This window comes from Sinocyclocheilus anshuiensis, unplaced genomic scaffold, assembly GCF_001515605.1.
Source record: "Sinocyclocheilus anshuiensis isolate Anshui unplaced genomic scaffold, SAMN03320099.WGS_v1.1 scaffold733, whole genome shotgun sequence".
NCBI lineage: Eukaryota > Metazoa > Chordata > Actinopteri > Cypriniformes > Cyprinidae > Sinocyclocheilus > Sinocyclocheilus anshuiensis.
The window spans coordinates 1,001,868-1,021,495 of record NW_015539923.1 but is presented as its reverse complement, the minus strand read 5'-3'; the positions used below and the strand labels follow the sequence as shown (position 1 = coordinate 1,021,495).

General features: G+C 35.9%; 2 protein-coding genes across 4 annotated transcripts in view; one reads left to right on the top strand and one right to left on the bottom strand.

Annotated features, from left to right (window-relative positions):
• Positions 1–4,493, top strand: part of LOC107686618 (WAS protein family homolog 1-like) — a 9,512-nt gene extending 5,019 nt beyond the window's left edge. The window contains exons 5-11 of one of the 3 annotated variants that reach the window (XM_016483674.1): positions 779–915; positions 1,019–1,154; positions 1,244–1,451; positions 1,699–1,869; positions 2,393–2,551; positions 3,877–3,945; positions 4,017–4,493. In XM_016483674.1, the coding sequence (XP_016339160.1) occupies positions 779–915; positions 1,019–1,154; positions 1,244–1,451; positions 1,699–1,869; positions 2,393–2,551; positions 3,877–3,945; positions 4,017–4,165 (1,029 nt within the window). In that variant the 3' untranslated portion in view covers positions 4,166–4,493. The remainder of the gene's footprint in view (positions 1–778; positions 916–1,018; positions 1,155–1,243; positions 1,452–1,698; positions 1,870–2,392; positions 2,552–3,876; positions 3,946–4,016) is intronic. The other 2 variants (XM_016483676.1, XM_016483675.1) reach the window with 2 other exon arrangements.
• A 1,129-nt stretch (positions 4,494–5,622) lies between these two features.
• Positions 5,623–16,477, bottom strand: LOC107686596 (putative ATP-dependent RNA helicase DDX11-like protein 8). Its single transcript, XM_016483659.1, is given in 28 exon segments — positions 5,623–5,742; positions 7,141–7,174; positions 7,176–7,293; positions 7,494–7,569; positions 7,640–7,724; positions 8,532–8,597; positions 8,599–8,630; positions 8,729–8,797; positions 8,869–9,018; positions 9,723–9,826; positions 9,904–9,976; positions 10,130–10,242; positions 10,322–10,450; positions 10,533–10,613; positions 10,663–10,717; positions 11,335–11,402; positions 11,505–11,546; positions 11,641–11,720; positions 12,255–12,301; positions 12,383–12,535; positions 12,616–12,824; positions 12,945–13,032; positions 14,002–14,109; positions 14,188–14,236; positions 14,313–14,449; positions 14,641–14,727; positions 15,725–15,937; positions 16,025–16,477. Coding segments are annotated over 28 exon segments (2,631 nt in total). The 5' UTR covers positions 16,154–16,477; the 3' UTR covers positions 5,623–5,706.
• Between the last annotated feature and the right edge of the window lie 3,151 nt (positions 16,478–19,628).

Here is a 19,628-nt window from a genome sequence, read left to right as displayed (position 1 = left end):
ACGGTGAAGACAGCTGACTCCACTGTGATGTGACCCCCCCTCTCTCTCTCTCTCTCTCTCTCTCGCTCTCTCTCGCGCTCTCTCTCTCCCTCTCTCGTGCTCTCGCTCTCTCGCACGCTCGCTCGCTCGCGCACGCACACACACACACGATGAGCAAAACTCCGCATTTGAACAGTCAATAGCAAATACTTAAACTAATAACAAAACAGTAGCTGATTCAGAAGCGCCAGATTGTCATAGCAAAGTCAGAATTACCTCCTCTCCTAGGTTCACGAAACGGTCGTCCATAAAATGCATTGCTGTTCTGTTGTAAGTAATCTTAAAGATTCCTAAATGCATCTACTTTCGGAAGGCCAAATAAAGTGCTTTTGCTTTCGCCTAGAAACACACAGCTTCTCCCTGACATGGCTGCTTCAACACTAACTGCGGTTACTGAAACCACGCCTTCTTTCTTTGTGTGCACATTTGGGCGGCATTATGCAAATATTTCCACATAGTGAGGTAGATATGTGGGGGCGTGTTAGAACGAGCCGTTTTAGGGGGGCATGGCAGAGTCTTAACTTTGATAAAGTATATCTCTTTGGTTTTGAGACTTTAGTCTTTGCAACTTCAGGGATCTTATCTATGCACAATCAGCTTGTAACACTCCAAAGAGAAAGGAAAACTTGAAATCGCATCATATGACCCCTTTAAGAAGTGTCAAATTACAATATAAAACTATCAACACAAATTTATGTTAAACATGTTTCATGAAATGACCCATAAATGTGTTTTATAGGAGAAGTTGATGTATTTGCCAGTATGTGTAAACACTAAGAAGCGCTCTGAGCATGAGACAGAGGAGGGTTTGGGAAGTCTGCCGAGAAATGTCAACTCAGTCAGCTCCTTATTGCTGTTCAACACAACAGAGAACCTGTGAGTACACAAACACCTACACATATTGACTGAATGCTGCACTGCCGATGCAACCTTATTAATGCTCATATAATCATCGCTGTTCATGTTTGTGTATTTTCAGCTATAAGAAATATGTGTTTCTTGACCCTCTGGCGGGCGCCGTGACTAAAACACACACCACGTTAGAGACCGAAAAGGAAGATAAACCGTTTGATGCGCCGCTGTCGATCACCAAGAGAGAGCAGCTAGAGAGACAGGTGAGTCGCTCAGTCATACCTATAATGAAGCGATACGCTGAAAACAGGATGCAAGCTCAGTTAATATCACTTTCATGCTTTCTTCTCAGACTGCAGAGAATTATTTCTATGTGCCAGACCTGGGGCAAGTGCCTGAGATCGATGTGCCGTCTTACCTGCCTGACTTACCTGGCATCGCTGATGACCTCATGTACAGCGCTGACCTCGGCCCAGGGTTCGCACCATCTGTTCCTGCCAGCAACAGCATCCCTGAACTTCCTTCATTTGGCACGGAGCATGACGAATCTAGTGGATCTGGTGGGATCATTAAATTATGGCAGATTTTTTTTTTTTGAGAAATTAATTTATAATTATGTAATTTTGAAAAATACAACTCGTATATCATTATATAATTATAAAATGTATAATTATAAAATTATATATGTATATATCATTTTGAAATATAATTTTGAAAAATATAAAAATACATGTAATTATTTTTTATTTATAAAGGTAAAATGAATTAAAAACATATTATTTAATAATTACTTGTTTGTGTTTTAAGACTCTCATTTTAGGCTTGAGGCTCCACCCCCTCCACCTCCTCCTCCACCAGAGGCAACTCAGGTATCAGTCCCACCCCCTGGAACTTCCCCAGCTCCGCCCCCTCCACCTATCACAGCAGACCGCACTGATGCCATGTCAAGTCAAGCCCCTCCCACAGGTAAAGGACTTGGTGAGTCTTTTTAGCGCAGTATGTCATTGCAGAGTTAGCCTAGGGAATTGTAAGTGGTCTCTTTACATGTGCAGTTGTGATTAGTGTTTTTTTTTCCTGCACCTAGCTGTTTTCAGACTGCAAAGGTGGTTAAGTTTTCAAAACCTAAATTTATTTAAAACTATAACACAATTATATTTCTGTCTTCTGCCCACAAACAACAAAAAAAATAAATAAATATTTTTTTGTCCATATACACTACCATTAAGTTTGTGGTCAGTAAGTCTCTAACGCTTACCAAGGTTGCATTTATTTAGTCAAAAATACATTAAAAACAGTAATATTGTGAAATATTATTACAAGTTTAAATGACTGTTGTCTGTTTTAATATATTTTCAAATGTAATTTATTTCTGATGGCAAAGCTGAATTTATATAGTGTTAAATTATATATAAATTATAGTGTATATAATTTATTTTATATTATATTCTATATAAATTATAGTGTATGTAATTTATATATAATTTATATATTATATATACAGGTATAGTGAAAAGAGCCCCTACTGAGGTGTTACAGCCGGCGGACGGCCGAGCCAGTCTGCTGGAGTCAATCCGAAACGCCGGCGGTATCGCCAAAGCAAACCTCCGCAATGTAAAAGGACGCAAGATGGAGAAGAAAAAACAGAAGGAGCAAGAGCAAGGTCAGACGCCAGCAGTGTTTACACTCTGTACTGAAAGCATACTGTCAAACAGGGTCAATTAGAGGGTGTTAACATTAGCTAAACTGTTATTAGGGTAAGAAACTTGTTAGTGTTTGCTAATGGAAGCATTAAAAAGCCAAGCCATGTGTAGAACTTTGGACCGGTAAGCAACATCCTAGTAACCACATAGGTACACCCTGGCAACAATCCAGAATATATGTAAAAATGTACATTCAGTTATTTTGCAAGATGAACATATTAAGTGTACAAGAGTATTCATTTTTAAAGCAAGAGGTATTCATTGTGTTTCAGTATCGCTGGTATAAGGAAGAGCGCTGTGGTATTTGGAAAGATCAAAAGAGAAATTTACTTTCATTAAATCTGCTTGACATTTGCTCTGAAATCCTACTCTGGACTCACAAAGTCTCAGATATTTCAAATTCTTCACTGATATATTATCAATGGATAAACCTTGTGGTCTTTTGAATTGGCCATCTCTGAGAGGTGTAATTACTAATGATTTAGGACTTGGGTGAGAGTAAATGCCACACTTAAGATTTGAAAGAACGCAATGTAATAATCTTTGCTACTTGTTATTCTCCCGAAATATGCACTGTTTGCTGCAGAAAATAACAAAGGCAAAAGGAGACGTTTAGCAGAAAATCCAACCTGCTATTTTCTTTTCAATTAAAGTTAATGGGAAACGGATGCTGTGGAGTCTCCAAAAAGGTCACAAATGCACAATAAAAGTGATCCGTATGACTTGTATATGACTCGTTTGGCTTAAAAATGTTTGGTTCTGCAAAATGTTTCAATGTTTATCAAAGTAGCTCACCAAGGCTGCCTTTTTTGATACAAAATCCATAAAACCAGTAATATTTATAAATAGTATTATAATTTAAAACAATTGTTTTCTATTTGAACATATTTTAAAATGTATTTTATTCCTGTGATCAAAGCTGAATTTTCAGCATCATTACTCCAGTCTTCAGTGTCACATAATTCTTCAGAAATCATTCTAATATGCTGATTTGCAGTTTAAGAAAAACATTTCTTATCATTGTCAATGTTGAAAACAGTTGTGCTGCTCAATATTTTTGTAGAAACTGTGATACATTTCTTTCAGGATTCTTTGATTCCATTTGAGAAAAAAAAAGAATTCTTTAGTAATATTATAATGTCTTTACTGTCACTTTTGATACATTTTTGTACATCCTCGTAGTATATACAGTCTTCTGAAGCCATGTAACGTGTAAAAATCATTGGAAAAAAAAAAAACAGTTATATTTCCAATTGCTTAACCTAACAGTTGTCTTTTTTTCCAGTTGGGGCAGCGGTGAGCGGTGGAGACCTGATGTCTGACCTCTTCAATAAATTGGCCATGCGCAGGAAAGGTTCGTTTTAGCGCCTCAGTCTCAGTTTTGTAATCCAACCTGATGCATTTTTCACTGTGAATATTTGACAGGGATCTCTGGTAAGGGCCCGGCGGCTGGAGACTCATCCGAAGCACCTGCCAGCTCCGGCGGGGCGTTCGCCAGGATGTCAGATGTGATCCCGCCCCTTCCAGCGCCACAGCAACCCACCGCAGACGATGAAGATGACTGGGAGGCGTAACCATGGCAACCCAGAGTTGAGTGTGAAACTCAAGACTGGAGAGTTGAAATCCTCATAGACAGGGTCTGGAGATATTGTCTCTCCAAGGAGAGCTGTGGAGTGAGTGTCGAGTGAGACGTTTGGTCTCTTGTTTTGTAACCTGAAGGTCAGTGAATTAACACAAGTGTAAGATGATGTGTTCTATATGTCATGAAAACCCTTATAGTCTGAAAGATTATATTATTAAAGTCAACATGATCCCAAATTCACTATTTATATTCTTCATGCACATTTTTGGTCATCTGTGCTTGATTCATCAGTGCAAATTATTTCAAAATTTTGAAAATGTAAACTTTAATATTTTTATAATATTAAACATTATATAATACTACTGCAATGATACTATTATACTGCAAAATAAAAAACAAATATATAAGTATAATTTACAGAACAACAGAAAAATTACAGAAAAATTTAATTTCTATATAATACTTAATTTCTTGGCTTTCAAATGTTAAACTATAGAGCTTCAACTATTTCAACCATTTAAAAAATAAAAAAGTCCATTACAAAATATAGAAATCCATATAAATATGGTAAAATCCTATCTCTGATGCACACTACATAATATGCATAGACTTCCTGGATGAGCTACAGTATGCAGCAGGGCACATGGTATCCCATAATGCAATGGGCTTGACTGTACCTTCCATTTCCATTATGATGAATGAACTGGAAGTGATATCAGCTGCCATTTTTAACATCATTTTGAATTAATATTTAACAGACTAGCAAAAGTTAAGACATTTTAACAAACAATTGGATTGAAAAAGTCAACTTGACTCTATAAATTCAGCCTATTAGCATGCCTCATTTGTGTTTCTGATCATTTGTGCATGATTTATAAAAAATTTCAAAATGCTTCTTTGTAACCTTTCATCAAAATTTAGTAACTTCCTCCATTTTTTAAATGACTTTCCTTTTCATCTGATGTCATCTCGTCCACACAAGCAATTGGTAAATATTAATGTTACCCACTTTAACTCGTAAATCTCACATTATGGTTGTCTTATGTTGACTTTAATAATTAATTGCACTTTTTGATGAACATTTTTCACTACTCGTGCTCATTCAAAATAATGTGACTTCATGAAGTTGATGGTGAAATAACTAATGTTCCTTAAGGAAAAAAAAAGAATGTAAAAAGCAGGTTGTATTTTTTGATATTTTGTTTTACATGCTCAAAAACATCTCTGGTATTAGTGTCTTTAGTACAGAAAATAAACTCTAATCTACTATGATTGTTTTAGCCCATCTGAGCGAGTCTTTTGGCTTCACATTTTGGATTACAAACACAAACCAATCCAGTCTTGTAAAAATCAGCTTTTATTAAATGAAAGTCAAGAACTGAACCAAAGACTCATGCTGAAACACAGAGGACAGAGGCGGCAGAACTCCGCCTCAATAATTCACAAGGCCAGAGTAGTCCAACAAACATCCATAATGCAGGACACACCGTAGTATTTTTACACACGTGGCTCGGCGCTGTCGAGTCGATGTCCTCAGAGCAGCGGTCTCTGTCGCTTCTCCAGGAAGAACTGCGAAATCAAATAAAGGATCAGACAGGGAGCATACGGCTAACGAATCATCCTCATACTGTCATCCTCCACTTCCTGTCATTAGAACAGACCTGCTTACAGAGAGCACAGCTGGAGAACGTCTGTCTCATTAAAGCAGCACGCAGCTGGAGAGAGACACACCAGCACTCAGTCGCACTTCACATGCTCGTCTATCACTCTGCCACAATGACATTCTATCTACTATTTGAGAAATGAAGCTGAACAAACTTCATAGCTAGCGTTAGTGAAGTGGTCAGGGGAATCTTTCTGCCTCCACCTAAGCTCCACCCACAGAAAAAACGTCAATGTTTACTAACAGAAAAAGGGTCTATACTACTGTTTGAATTTGTTGCATGCTGTTTAACCCTCTGAGCCTCTTCCTTTAGGGGTCACACTTGGAAGCCTTGAAATGTAACTTTTTTTCAGGAAAATCAGTGTAATACATTTTTGTTTAATAAAATGTTTTGATTATTATTTAGAATTTTGAGGGGATTTTATGATACCATGCAATATTTATACAATTTTAATTAGCTATTTTTCCCATTAGAATTAATTTATTTTTATTTATTTATTATTTTTCAATAAATGCAATATTTCATGTTAAAACCGAGTGAAAACATTTAAAATCAATTTTTTGAAGTGAGAATTGTGCCATCTGGTGGCATAAAAAAAATAAAACTTGTGAAATGTCATGTAAACTCCTGTATAGTTCCCTATATACAGAGGCCTTTCGATTCCCATTGTTTTTTAGACATAATTTCTTCATTTTTATTAGGTTTTACTTTTAGATATATATTTAGACATTCTAAAAGACTACTTTTTGTCAAGGTTTAAATATTTTTGGTTAGATAAATATCAGGTTTTGCATTATGATTTCAATCAATCATTGAATATTCTCAAAATTTGCTCCGTTGAAGTCTTACCAGTTCATTTCTGTGTGTGTGTGTGTGTGTGTGTGTGTGTCTATTTTGCACTCTTGATATTTTACAGAGTCACTCCTTGATTGCTGTGCACTTTTGTTCTGCACAGTGGCTGATTTGTAGTTTGTACCACCAAAAGATTCTCTGAGCTTTCGTATTTCCCATTCATTTCCTATGTCGGTCATTTTTGACCGTGAAGGAGCCAAGTGTGAAAAATTTTTTTTTGACCCTTTAACATATCCGAATCATGTCCATGATTTTTTTTGTGTGTTCACATAGCTAATGCGATAAAAGTCACCATGTGTCATCTCATTCCGATGAAGCCACGATTTTTAAAATTTCGAAATATACATTTTTTCGGTCAAAAATGACCGAAGAGGCCCAGAGGGTTAATGTACAATTAAAAAAAATTAAAAATTAGGCAGTGTATATACAACATACTGCACAGTACGCTTACCCTCCTGATGCTGGCGAAGGCGGGACCAAATGTTGTGTGTGTGTGTGCTGGATCGAATCCATTCTGGAAGTTTCTGCAGCGTGCCTGATCGGGCGTACCGGTGATCACACAGAACAATACATGCGTAATCGCCACGATGACGGATCGCACGACCTGCGTGAGGTGAGGAGAGAAACTGAGCTGTACTCTGCTCTTACTCATCTCAAAGACTGTTAGAAATGGAATAAATAATAAAAGTACTATGCTAATAGGCTATTCTGAAATCAGACAATGTCTGTTTGTATTACAATCTACATTTGTTTGCCTTATGTTAAACACAGCATTGAATTACAGGAGTACGGGGCTCCGCCTACCAATAGATTGATTGACAGCTTTCATGCACAGATTCTCAATCAGTGCCTTCCCAGGACTTTTACCACCAACGTGAGGCTGAAACAGAAGGGAGAGAGTTAGAAATGGCAGATTCTTCCCAAATGCATCATCCTGTAGGAAGTCTCACCATGTTCTTGTCCAGGTAAGCCATCTTCTCCTGCAGCTCTGGTGACTTTATGTTGGGATACGGCATTCCAACCATAACAATACATCTAAACAAAAGCACAAAAGTGTTTCATTCAATGATTATTGTTCATTCATTTCTAGCATATTATTTATTACATACTGTGAAGTATACACTAAATACTATTTTTTACAAAACAGTAAGTGAAGCAGTATGCATCAAGCATTATTTTAATATAATATAGCATTCAGTAATAGTAGTAGTTTTATATTTTACATTTATTTTAATTTTAGTTTAAGTTTTAGTTGTTTTCGTGTTTAGTATTTTTATTTATTTATTTTCAGTTTCCATTTTTATTTCAGTTCTCGTTTATTTTCATTATTCATTTTAGTACTTAAAACAAAAAAAAACTTCTCATACTTAAACTGAAAAAAAAAAGGAAAAGTTGCCTTTGCAACTAATTGAAATAAGTTACATTTAAAAATGTTTGTATATTATTATAATAAAGTATTTATTGATATTATGAATTAGTTTTTATTTTTATATTTTGAATTTTTTTTGTTATTTGTTTTTAGTTGTAGTTATTTTCATTCTTTTTTGGATTTAGTAATTTTAGTACTTCAACAAACTAAAAAATGGAAATGTTGCAACTACTCGAGATTATTTTGCATATAACTAATTGAAATAAGTATAAATATATATTTTTTAATAGTCTTAGTATCAGTTAATGAAAGTAATAGTAATATATACTATATTGTATATGCAGTGAAATATTCTATATTGTTGTCATGTCGTAGTGTGCTTCATTGTATATGGCACATTTTTGGTATTTATACGTACTGCTTCCAGTATACTGCAGTAATAGTATGGCATGCGATTCTGAACGCAGTTTTACCTGCCCAGGTCGTCAGAGAAGTTGATTCCTTCACTCATTTTCCCTCCTACTACAGAGAATAGCAGAGCCCGTCTGGCCACTTCCGGCATTACTGCAGCGCTGCATTAACGTAACAAACCGTCATTTACTGTAGATATAAACACACAGACCTGCTCTAATTTACTTGTTAATATAGTAATATTCCCACACTAACACACCTGTATACACTTGGAATAGTCACTGAGCACTTGCTCAACCTGACTGGCTTTTTTCGGCTCCTGGAAAATCTGAAACACACAGAGAGCATCTTAACTCATGTATAAATTGACTTGGCACGGTAGTACTGGTGTTTGTGTACCTTCTTCTTAGACTCTAGCCTCTGTAGGACGCCAGTACTCTCCCAGTGTCCCAGAATTCTCTTCTCATATTCGTAGGAGGGGAAGAAACAGACCACGCCCCCCGGCACTATGTTACAGAGGTTTGAGAGAACACGGCCCGTCTCCTCCATCTGAGATAGGTAACAGGTATAAAGATCATGCTAAACATATTTTTGTGTTATTTACTTTTTTTTTTTGAAAGAAGTCTCTTATGCACATCAAGGCTACATTTGACCAAAAAATACAGTGAAAACAGTAATATTGTGAAATATTATTACAACTTAAAATAACTGTTTTCAAATTTCACTACTTTTAAAGGTTTTTAAAAACTTTAAGACCAAATTAAGAGAATGTAAGGAATTAAATTAAATGGAATACAATACGTCAATGTTACTTTTTAATTCATTTTACACACAAAAAAGTAGCTGATAGATCCTTCTGATCACACTGCACAAAAGTGATGTTCTTCCTCAGTATTTTTGTCAAATGTCTAAAAATTCTTAAATCAAGGTAGATGCAAAAATGACATAAGAAGTCTTGTTTTCTGATAAATGTATTAAAATTAAGTGAAATAATGATACAAAATGATCTACAATTACAAATATCTGCAAATGGGCTCACAAAAATCAACTTAATTCCAATGAAAAACAAGCTTTCATATGCCATTTACAAATATTTGTTCTCGTTTTAAAGTTAAGTTTGTCAAAATAAAACAATACTTTATATAAGTGTACAACTGATGATACTTTGTGGCCATAATTTAAGACGAGCAGATTTTTGTCGTGTTTGCTTGCAACCATCTGTGGTAGTTTTAATTTGCTCATGTAAGTTTTACCATCTGTGGTGTGTCTCTAGTTTGAAAAGTGAACTCCAACTGTTGTCCTGAGGGGCCGGCGCAAAGGACTATGGGTAGGATGTTCTCAGGGGGTATGACATGACCTGAAACCATTATGCAACATAATAAGCAACACTGCAAAAGATAGCAGGAAGAAATATGCACAATACCATAAACTCACCACATGAGAACTCTAAAATACGGTCTTCTGTGACCCCGGCGGAAAATAGAAGCTGCTCTTTAAAATCAGCAATCTGCAAAATAATGAACACAAAATCAGTCTTGCTTTCAGCATGCTCTTCTACACACAGAGTCTTTAATATGTCCGTTTAAAGTTATGTAACTGAGACAGCTGTGTCACTGTGTCCAACGGTGCATGTGAAGTTTGTGTGTGTGTGTGTGCTGACGGGCTGCATGGTTCCCCCGGCGATGATCACGGCCCTGCACTCCTGGATGATCTGTGCAAAATGAACTGCGGCGTTCAGCAAGAGAAACTTCAGACTGCTCTGAGAGAGACATGCTGGAGAAGAAAGCAGAATTATGTGTGAGAGACAATTTCATATGTGTATCCATGTGCATGTGATCGAATATTCACTTACCCTGCCTTTGTATCACGACTCGTCCGTCTTTGTTGGCGTTAGTGAGGGCAAACAGGAAACTTTCAACCAGCATCATTGGAGAAGCCATGATTGGTTTGTCTTCTACTGCCATCTGCTGCTCTGAAGCATCTAGAACATCAAATCCACACTGCTTCTCTGTGTAAAACCAGGGTGAATGAGGAAGGAAGTGTTGACTGAGACCGGACTGTACCTGTAGGTATGTTCTGAAGCGTCTGCAGGAAGCGTCCCAGTCCTTCTATGCGACGGTTCTCTTTGTTCTTAGATCCGGAGTCTTCGGTGTTTGTGTTTTTTTTTTTTTTTTTTTTTTATGTGTCATAAATGTGTTCTCATACTCACTTTTTGGCTGATCATGCTCTTCTCAAAATATTTCTGAACCTTCAAAAGATAGATTAAACCACATTACGGACTCTACCAATGTCATTTTATAAATATGCAGTAACATTGATACATACAGTGGTGTGAAAAAGTGTTGGCCCCCTTCCTGATTTCTTATTTTTTTGCATGTTTGTCACACTTTGTTTCAGATCATCAAACAAATTTAAATATTAGTAAAAGATATGGAGTCATGAACACTGACCTTAACTGAGGCAAGTGAGGCCTGCAGTTCTTTGGATGTTGTTGTGGGGTCTTTTGTTATATACTGTATATATATATATATATTATTTATAATAATCAATAAAGTTGGTGTAGTGTTGTTATTGTTAATTGAAATAAAGCTGAAATCAAATCAAATTGAAATATTTGATGAAAAAACTTAAACCCAAATGAGAATGAGAAATGTTGCACTGGCTCTGAAACAAAATATGTTTAAGATGGATTATTAAAAATGACTAAAACATGACTTAAAAATGAAGATAATTAGAAAAAAAAATTTTTTTTAAATGAATAAAAAACTAAAACTGAAAAATAAAAATATAATGTAAAAAATAAACACTAATTAAAAATATTAATAAATACAGTAGTATATAAATAATACTGAGTCAGTGTAATACCTTAAAAAGGTTTATGTTATCAACTTGAGCCTTAAACAGGAAGTCATTGATGGTCAGCAGCTCGCTTCCTGTTGTGTAAAGGAATTCAAAATCAGAACACTTTATGAAGGACGAAAACATTTAGGAGTGAAAGGTTTCTTGTACTCTGCGTGCCGGTTGTGTTTGTTTACCTGGTTGGCAGGACTGAGCGTTCGGATTCTGACCCACTTTACCTGTTAACAGGAAACCACAGCAATAAATCAGCTAGATAAAATGAGATGGAACAAGATAAAATACACAAACAAAACAATCTGCCACACAGCTGACCTCCGAGTGTGCGCACAAGTCCCTCCAGCACAAAGAGGATCTGTTTGATGTACATCAGATTTTTGGCCTTCAATCGACTTCTGCAACCATACAACACAATGATATTTACATTAAATCACAATGATAGTGTGACCTGATGTCTAAAACATTACTTTAGTAGCTAGCAGAAATGCTGAATGACCTTTCATTATGCTTATTTCCTTTTCACATTAAAGGAAAGGTTATGTTTCTTGAGCAGCAAATCAGCATATTAGAATGATTTCTGAAGGATCATGTGACACTGAAGACTGGAGTAATGATGCTGAAAATTCAGCGTCGCATCACAAGAATAAATAACATTTTAAAATGTATTACAACAGAAAATAATTATTTAAAATTGTAATAATATTTCACAATATTACTGTTTTTACTGCAGTTTTAAAACAAATAAGTGCAGCTTTGGTAGCACAAGAGACTTTTTGACAGCATCAGATTGATTCCTTTTCATTGTGTGAACATTCTGTAAAAGTTCTCTTTTTGTGTTCCACAGAAGAAAGAAAGTCATACGGGTTTGGAACAACATGAGGGCGAGTAAATAATAAACTTTACCCTAAATTAATGTGTTGTATTTTTACCTGTAGCGCTCACAGTACTGAGAAAGCTGTGAATGAGCCCTGCAGAGCTGAAAAATGAGAAACACACATCAGTTAACCAGCAATCTGACTACACTAGATCTGATCAGTGAGTATGCGTGTCCATGTACCTGTGCTCCACTGATTTCTGTGCTGTGTATAGCTGAGATGGTGTCAGGCAGATTATGAGCCTCATCTATAATCACAATCTGATCCTTTAGTTTGATCCCGGATGCTTTGCGGGTGGAAGCATGGAGCAGCGACTGATACGGCAACACCACCACCTGAGAAAGAGAGAGAAAGACTGAAAGCACAGGGTTGTATATGAGCGAGAGTGTGATGCATCAGGTGTGTGTGTGTGTACCTGTGCTGCTGGTATGGCCATCCTTGTGCTGTAGTAAGGACACATGTGTGTCTCCCGACCGTGCTGCAGGAGCTGCTCCACGTCTCGCACCTTCACCAGCACCTCGTCCCTCATCGCCATCAAACTTTCAAAACCCGAGAAGGGACACGTCGCCTTGGCAACGCCACGTCGACGTTTCATCTCAGAGTCTGACGCCTTTTCTCGTTTCTCTGCAGATGGAGGTCAGAACTTCCACATTTAGCTAATGTCATTCTCGCCTGATTATGTTATCATTGGGTGATTTGAAATCAGCAGTTTGAATTGGCAGAGATTGTGATGACGTTTCTGACCGTGTTTGTTTTTCTGCATTTCTAAACAGCGGTCATTCATCATTTGGACGTTTCTGAGCCGGACGACCTCTGGATTAATGCACAGGTTCTATAAACGGCAAAATGACAAACATCATCTAATTGCCCGTTTATGGATGCATAAGAATTTATTGTTGAAAATTGGCCTTGCATTGTGGCAGCACTGATTTTCCACAAAAAATGTAAAAAGCAAAAAAAAAAAAGGTAAAAGCAGATTTTTATTTGTTATAGGCACTCATTATAAAATATTATAGCGTGTTAAAACTGATTATAGAATGATCATATCATCATATACTACTGTTTAAAGCTTGGACTTATTTTTTAAGAAATTAATACTTTTATTTAGCAAGGATGCTTTAAACCAGGGGTGCCCAAACTGGAGGGCCGGTGTCCTGAAGAGTTTAGCTCCAACCCCAATTAAACACACCTTAAGCAGCTAATCAAGCTCTTACTAGGCATACTAGAAACTTGAAGGCAGGTGTGTTGAGGCAAGTTGGATCTAAACTCTGCAGGACACCGGCCCTCCAGGACCGAGTTTGGGCACCCCTGCTTTAAACTGATCAAAAGTGACAAAAATATGCTATTTTAAATAAATGCTGTTCTTTTGAACTTTCCATTCATCAAAAAAAATCCTTAAAAAAAAAAAAAGTTTCCATAAAACTATTAAGCAGCACAACTGTTTTCAACATTGATAATAATGAGAAATGTTTCTTGAGCAGCAAATCAGCATATTAGACTGATTTCTGACGGATCATGTGACACTGAAGACTGGAGTAATGATGCTGAAAATTCAGCTTTGATCACAGGAATAAATTGCATTTTTAAAATATATTTAAATAGGAAGCAGTTATATAAAATTGTAATAATATTACTGTTTTTACTGTATTTTTTTAATCAAATAAATGCAGCCTTGGTAAAAAGAAACTTATTTCAGAAACACTAAAAAGACCCCAAACGTTGGTATATGTTCAATTATTGTTAGTGTTTTTTATTAATAGTGATAAAAGTATCAGAATGACAATTCTGTGTGCATGTTTACCTGTCTGGAGCCCAGGTTAACCAAGCGAACAGCGGCCCCGTATGGACTCTTCTGCACCTCGTGCACAAACTGAGCCAGCTGAGAGTGAGTTCGGCTACAGTAATAAATCTAAAGACGTAAAACATATTGTTAAACATGCACAAACGCCTTGTTCACCAATGCAGGGTAGAAAGTTTTAACATGTACCTTAGTAACATGATCCTCCTCCAGATCATCATCATCCTCATCACACAGCCTGCGGAGGAAACCCTATGAGAACTCAAGGTTGGAGAAAACACACTCATCCAGTCATCCATAAACACAAGCAATACCTGCTCTTGGGTGTGGCCTCATCATCACTCTCATATTCTGCTACAATAAGCCCCTCCTCCTCTGGATTGTGTGTCTCTGACTCCGCCCCCTCTTTGCTTAGCTGCAGTAATTTTACAGCCTCATCTTCTTCACTGGCCTGTTAAAGGTACAATAAGCAACCTGATACTTTTATTGGGTAAATGTAATATCCATTAACAACTGAAATAGCAGATCCATACTCAAATTATTTATGATTTGTGAAGAATTAAGAACTAAATCATAAAACCTTGTTTATTTCCAGGTAAAGATGATTAAAAAAAAAACTGATCCCACTATTCATGCACTCACTTTTCTCTTCATGGCATATCTGAGCTGGGCATTGTGTCGGATCACCTCCAGTCTCTCTTCTCGCTTCTTCCGTTTCAGCTCTTCATCCTGAATGAAACTGAGGACAAGCATGACATTTTTTTAAATTTGTTAGACAGGAGTTTTTCGTTTTTTAGATGCCACAGAACCTCATATATGATCATTATTGTGCGAAGGACCCCCATCGTAAATGTAAAAAGCAGCTAGATATTTTAATATATAAAGACCCCATTTCTAAATTATTAAATTAAATATTATTTGGAAAATATATATATATATTTTTTTACAATGCATTATTAAATGTTCTACTCTATATTAAACTATATTGTTAAATGTAAGATTTGTTTATTTGATTATTTAATCCACATTTTTTATTTATATGAATACAATATTTTTTTACCAAATTATTTATTTATTTAAATGTATTTATTTATTATTATTTATTTGTCATTTTTGTATTTGTAAAGCAAGGGACCACTATCCTAAAATTTAAAAGGCAGCTAGATATTTTAATATATAAAGACCCTATTCATAAATAATTAAATTAAATATTATTTGAAAATAATATTTTGAATATATTTCTTTTTTAACATTGCATAACTACAATTTTCTACTCACTATAGTACTGTACTGTTAGATGTATTATTTATTTATCTGATTATTTTAATCATTTTTTATTTTGTATTATTTTATTATTATTTATTTATTTGTAATGCGAGGTACCCCATCCTGCAATTTAACAGGCAACTATTACATATATTATATATATGTATATATATATATATATATGTGTGTGTGTGTGTGTGTGTATTATTTTGAAAATATTTTGGGTGTTTTTACATTCCAATATTACATTTTTTACTTACTATAATACTGTACTGTTAGATGTATTATTTATTCATATATTTGATTATTTTAAATTTATTTTTGTTTATTTTAATATAAAAATTCATTTTATTTATTTGTATTTTTTTACACTGCTTTTCTCTAGCTAGGACCCAGGTTGAAAACCCCGGCACATGACTTGGTCTGATGAACTGTAAGAGGCACATAATAATTCTCATACCTTTAACTTGTTCACAATGTCTCGCTCTGCTTTCTTCTGCACAAATTCAGACACCCAGTCTGGCTCTGATGTTTGGCTGGTGCTGTTCTCCTCCTTCACAGCATCACACTTCTTCTCCGGTCCATCCTGAAGTTTAGCAGCCTCCTGTTTCTTCTGCTCCTCATAGTTTCTCAGCCATGTCAGTGCACCACATATAAGACTCAGAGATTTTCCCTGCAGGATCAAACACAAGAAAGCTTGAACATTCACTGTCATCTTAAAAGAGACGGTGAGATGAACGGATCTCGAGCGCAGACTGACCGTGCCAGTGGGACTCTCGAATATACCGACTTTCCCCTGATCCAGAGCAGTGTAAAGGGCCTCCATGAAGCTCTCCTGGATGTGATAGGGCTGGAAAGGGAAAGGAAACCGACTACTCTTGCTCTCCATGTCATATAATCAAGATCAGGTCAGATTCCTGCATACACCACATACACTGCACTTGGCCGAGTCAAACTGACAATAAACTCCTCACGGAGTCAACGGAACATGACTTAAGTTCATATCTAAATCTGTCGCTTTCCCCGTGTAATTATATTGAGATCACAGAGGGCAACAAAGAAATATCGCCTGTTATTTCATATAAAAGAAAAACTAGATCCGACAGCGTAAACTTCCTCGAACAGCCGCGCCAGTCTTCTGCCTCAGCCAATGAAAACGAGGAAAAACTTCTTATCGCATAGGGACCAGCGTCAAATTTTACTCTCTCATAAAACCCGAAATAAGAAACTCCCGATTTCTCTTTCTAGAACGTCTTCCGTTGATTCACTAGTTATCATTCTTTTATTTAAACATGAGTTATGTTTTCTTTGAAGTCGTCTGTTTGTTTGAAATTTTATCGTATTTATACTATTGTATTATGTGTGTATTATGATCTCACTGTTAATTTAGTATAATTTATATACTATTTATGGTATTTATTCTTATTTTGAATTAGCTTATATTTTTATCTTTCAGTTTTTATTTTATTTTTAATAATCGTGTTATATACTTTTGTCATTTTTATAAGCTTTGTTTTTATATATATTTTGGAAAGTGTACAGTATAAATACAAATGAGTATTTTTAACATAAGTGTATTATTCTTTTTTATTACAACACTGAATACAGTATATAGCAGGGGTGGGAGAAAAAATAGATTCTCCGATGCATCGCGATTCTCTCTTCAACGATTCTGCATATTTCAGAATCATTCTGAGCTTGGTTTTCCCCCCGCAATTGGCATGCGTGCACACTAGAGACGCAGACGTCATTGCACAGAATTTGCGCTGTGAGACACGTGCACATTGCTTGACAGTGTGTGCTTCTACGCGCCGTTATTTCAGTATTTTACTTTAGATATGCTTTCATTTATGCCATCTGGAATGCAGTACTATTAGATGCACGAAACTCGCACACTGACAGACTTTCATGTGCGCTTTGTGTTTGTTGTCCTGAAGCTCGATCGCAGCGGCTGCGGTTAAATGCATTGCATCTCCGAATACTTATATATGAAATTTATGTAAATACAGTCAGTTATGTTTTCAGAGCAGGACAGAACATCTGATACATCGAAATAGATCTGTGCATTAGTGTAAATGCAGCCTGTTAAAGCTGCCACTGTCTATGATCTCATCAATAATAATCAAATGGCAATAATGCGGAGGAAAAAAGAAAACCCCATAACTAGCCTGTCTGTAAACTTTCGGATACTTATATAAAAAGTTTTTAAAAGTAGTCAGTTTATATTATATAATAAAAAATTACATTTTGCACAAATTACAATTTGCACATATCATACCTGTACAAATTCCTCGCATGTGTAAACATACCTGGCAATAAAGCTCATTCTGATTCATACATCCCACCAAATCAGGGAGGGCTAATAACTGGCCACAAACTCTAGTGAAAGCTTTATCGCTTGTACAAGCAGTTTTATTACAGTTCACAGATACCAACTTTCACAAAATAATAAATATCCAAAACACTAAGACTGACCTCATTCAAGGAAAACAAGGAAAATGAATAAAACATTTGACACACCACAGGGCTCCAACAGGGCACAACTATCAGTGTGAAAATATACAACCACTAATTGAAATTCAAACCCCAATGCAGCACAGCAGTCACCGCACTCGAAAGGAAATACGGATCACCAGAAACCACAGAAGAATCCCCACCACCTCACCAGTGCCAGTCACACCCATGGAGGAGACCCTGCAGCCGCCATGAAATCAGGAAGGAGGACAACTAAAAAAAAGAATCTAAATCTGTCGCTTTCCCCGTGTAATTATATTGAGATCACAGAGGGCAACAAAGAAATATCGCCTGTTATTTCATATAAAAGAAAAACTAGATCCGACAGCGTAAACTTCCTCGAACAGCCGCGCCAGTCTTCTGCCTCAGCCAATGAAAACGAGGAAAAACTTCTTATCGCATAGGGACCAGCGTCAAATTTTACTCTCTCATAAAACCCGAAATAAGAAACTCCCGATTTCTCTTTCTAGAACGTCTTCCGTTGATTCACTAGTTATCATTCTTTTATTTAAACATGAGTTATGTTTTCTTTGAAGTCGTCTGTTTGTTTGAAATTTTATCGTATTTATACTATTGTATTATGTGTGTATTATGATCTCACTGTTAATTTAGTATAATTTATATACTATTTATGGTATTTATTCTTATTTTGAATTAGCTTATATTTTTATCTTTCAGTTTTTATTTTATTTTTAATAATCGTGTTATATACTTTTGTCATTTTTATAAGCTTTGTTTTTATATATATTTTGGAAAGTGTACAGTATAAATACAAATGAGTATTTTTAACATAAGTGTATTATTCTTTTTTATTACAACACTGAATACAGTATATAGCAGGGGTGGGAGAAAAAATAGATTCTCCGATGCATCGCGATTCTCTCTTCAACGATTCTGCATATTTCAGAATCATTCTGAGCTTGGTTTTCCCCCCGCAATTGGCATGCGTGCACACTAGAGACGCAGACGTCATTGCACAGAATTTGCGCTGTGAGACACGTGCACATTGCTTGACAGTGTGTGCTTCTACGCGCCGTTATTTCAGTATTTTACTTTAGATATGCTTTCATTTATGCCATCTGGAATGCAGTACTATTAGATGCACGAAACTCGCACACTGACAGACTTTCATGTGCGCTTTGTGTTTGTTGTCCTGAAGCTCGATCGCAGCGGCTGCGGTTAAATGCATTGCATCTCCGAATACTTTTATATGAAATTTATGTAAATACAGTCAGTTATGTTTTCAGAGCAGGACAGAACATCTGATACATCGAAATAGATCTGTGCATTAGTGTAAATGCAGCCTGTTAAAGCTGCCACTGTCTATGATCTCATCAATAATAATCAAATGGCAATAATGCGGAGGAAAAAAGAAAACCCCATATCTAGCCTATTGTCTGTAAACTTTCGGATACTTATATAAAAAGTTTTTAAAAGTAGTCAGTTTATATTATATAATAAAAAATTACATTTTGCACAAATTACATGTGATATAAAATGTATATGAAAATGTAGCCATGTGCAGTAATATTGGGAACTGAGAATGTGACGCATCATGATATTGAGTTGATAATGATAATCATAATTAAACTGAATCGTGAAACCAGTGAAGATTCACACCCCTAGCTATTTTTAAGTTGGCAGTACATTCATACAGAGATTCCAACTATAAACAAAAAGCATAGAAACTGCAATTCTGGTTAAAATGTAAAGTTGTAAAGATGTATTTGCACAGAAGAAGAATTAATTAGGAAAAAATGTAGATCAAGAATCGTTTTGGAATCGGATCGTGACTCCCAGAATCGGAATCGGATCGGATCGTGAGGGGACTAAAGATTCCCACCCCTGAG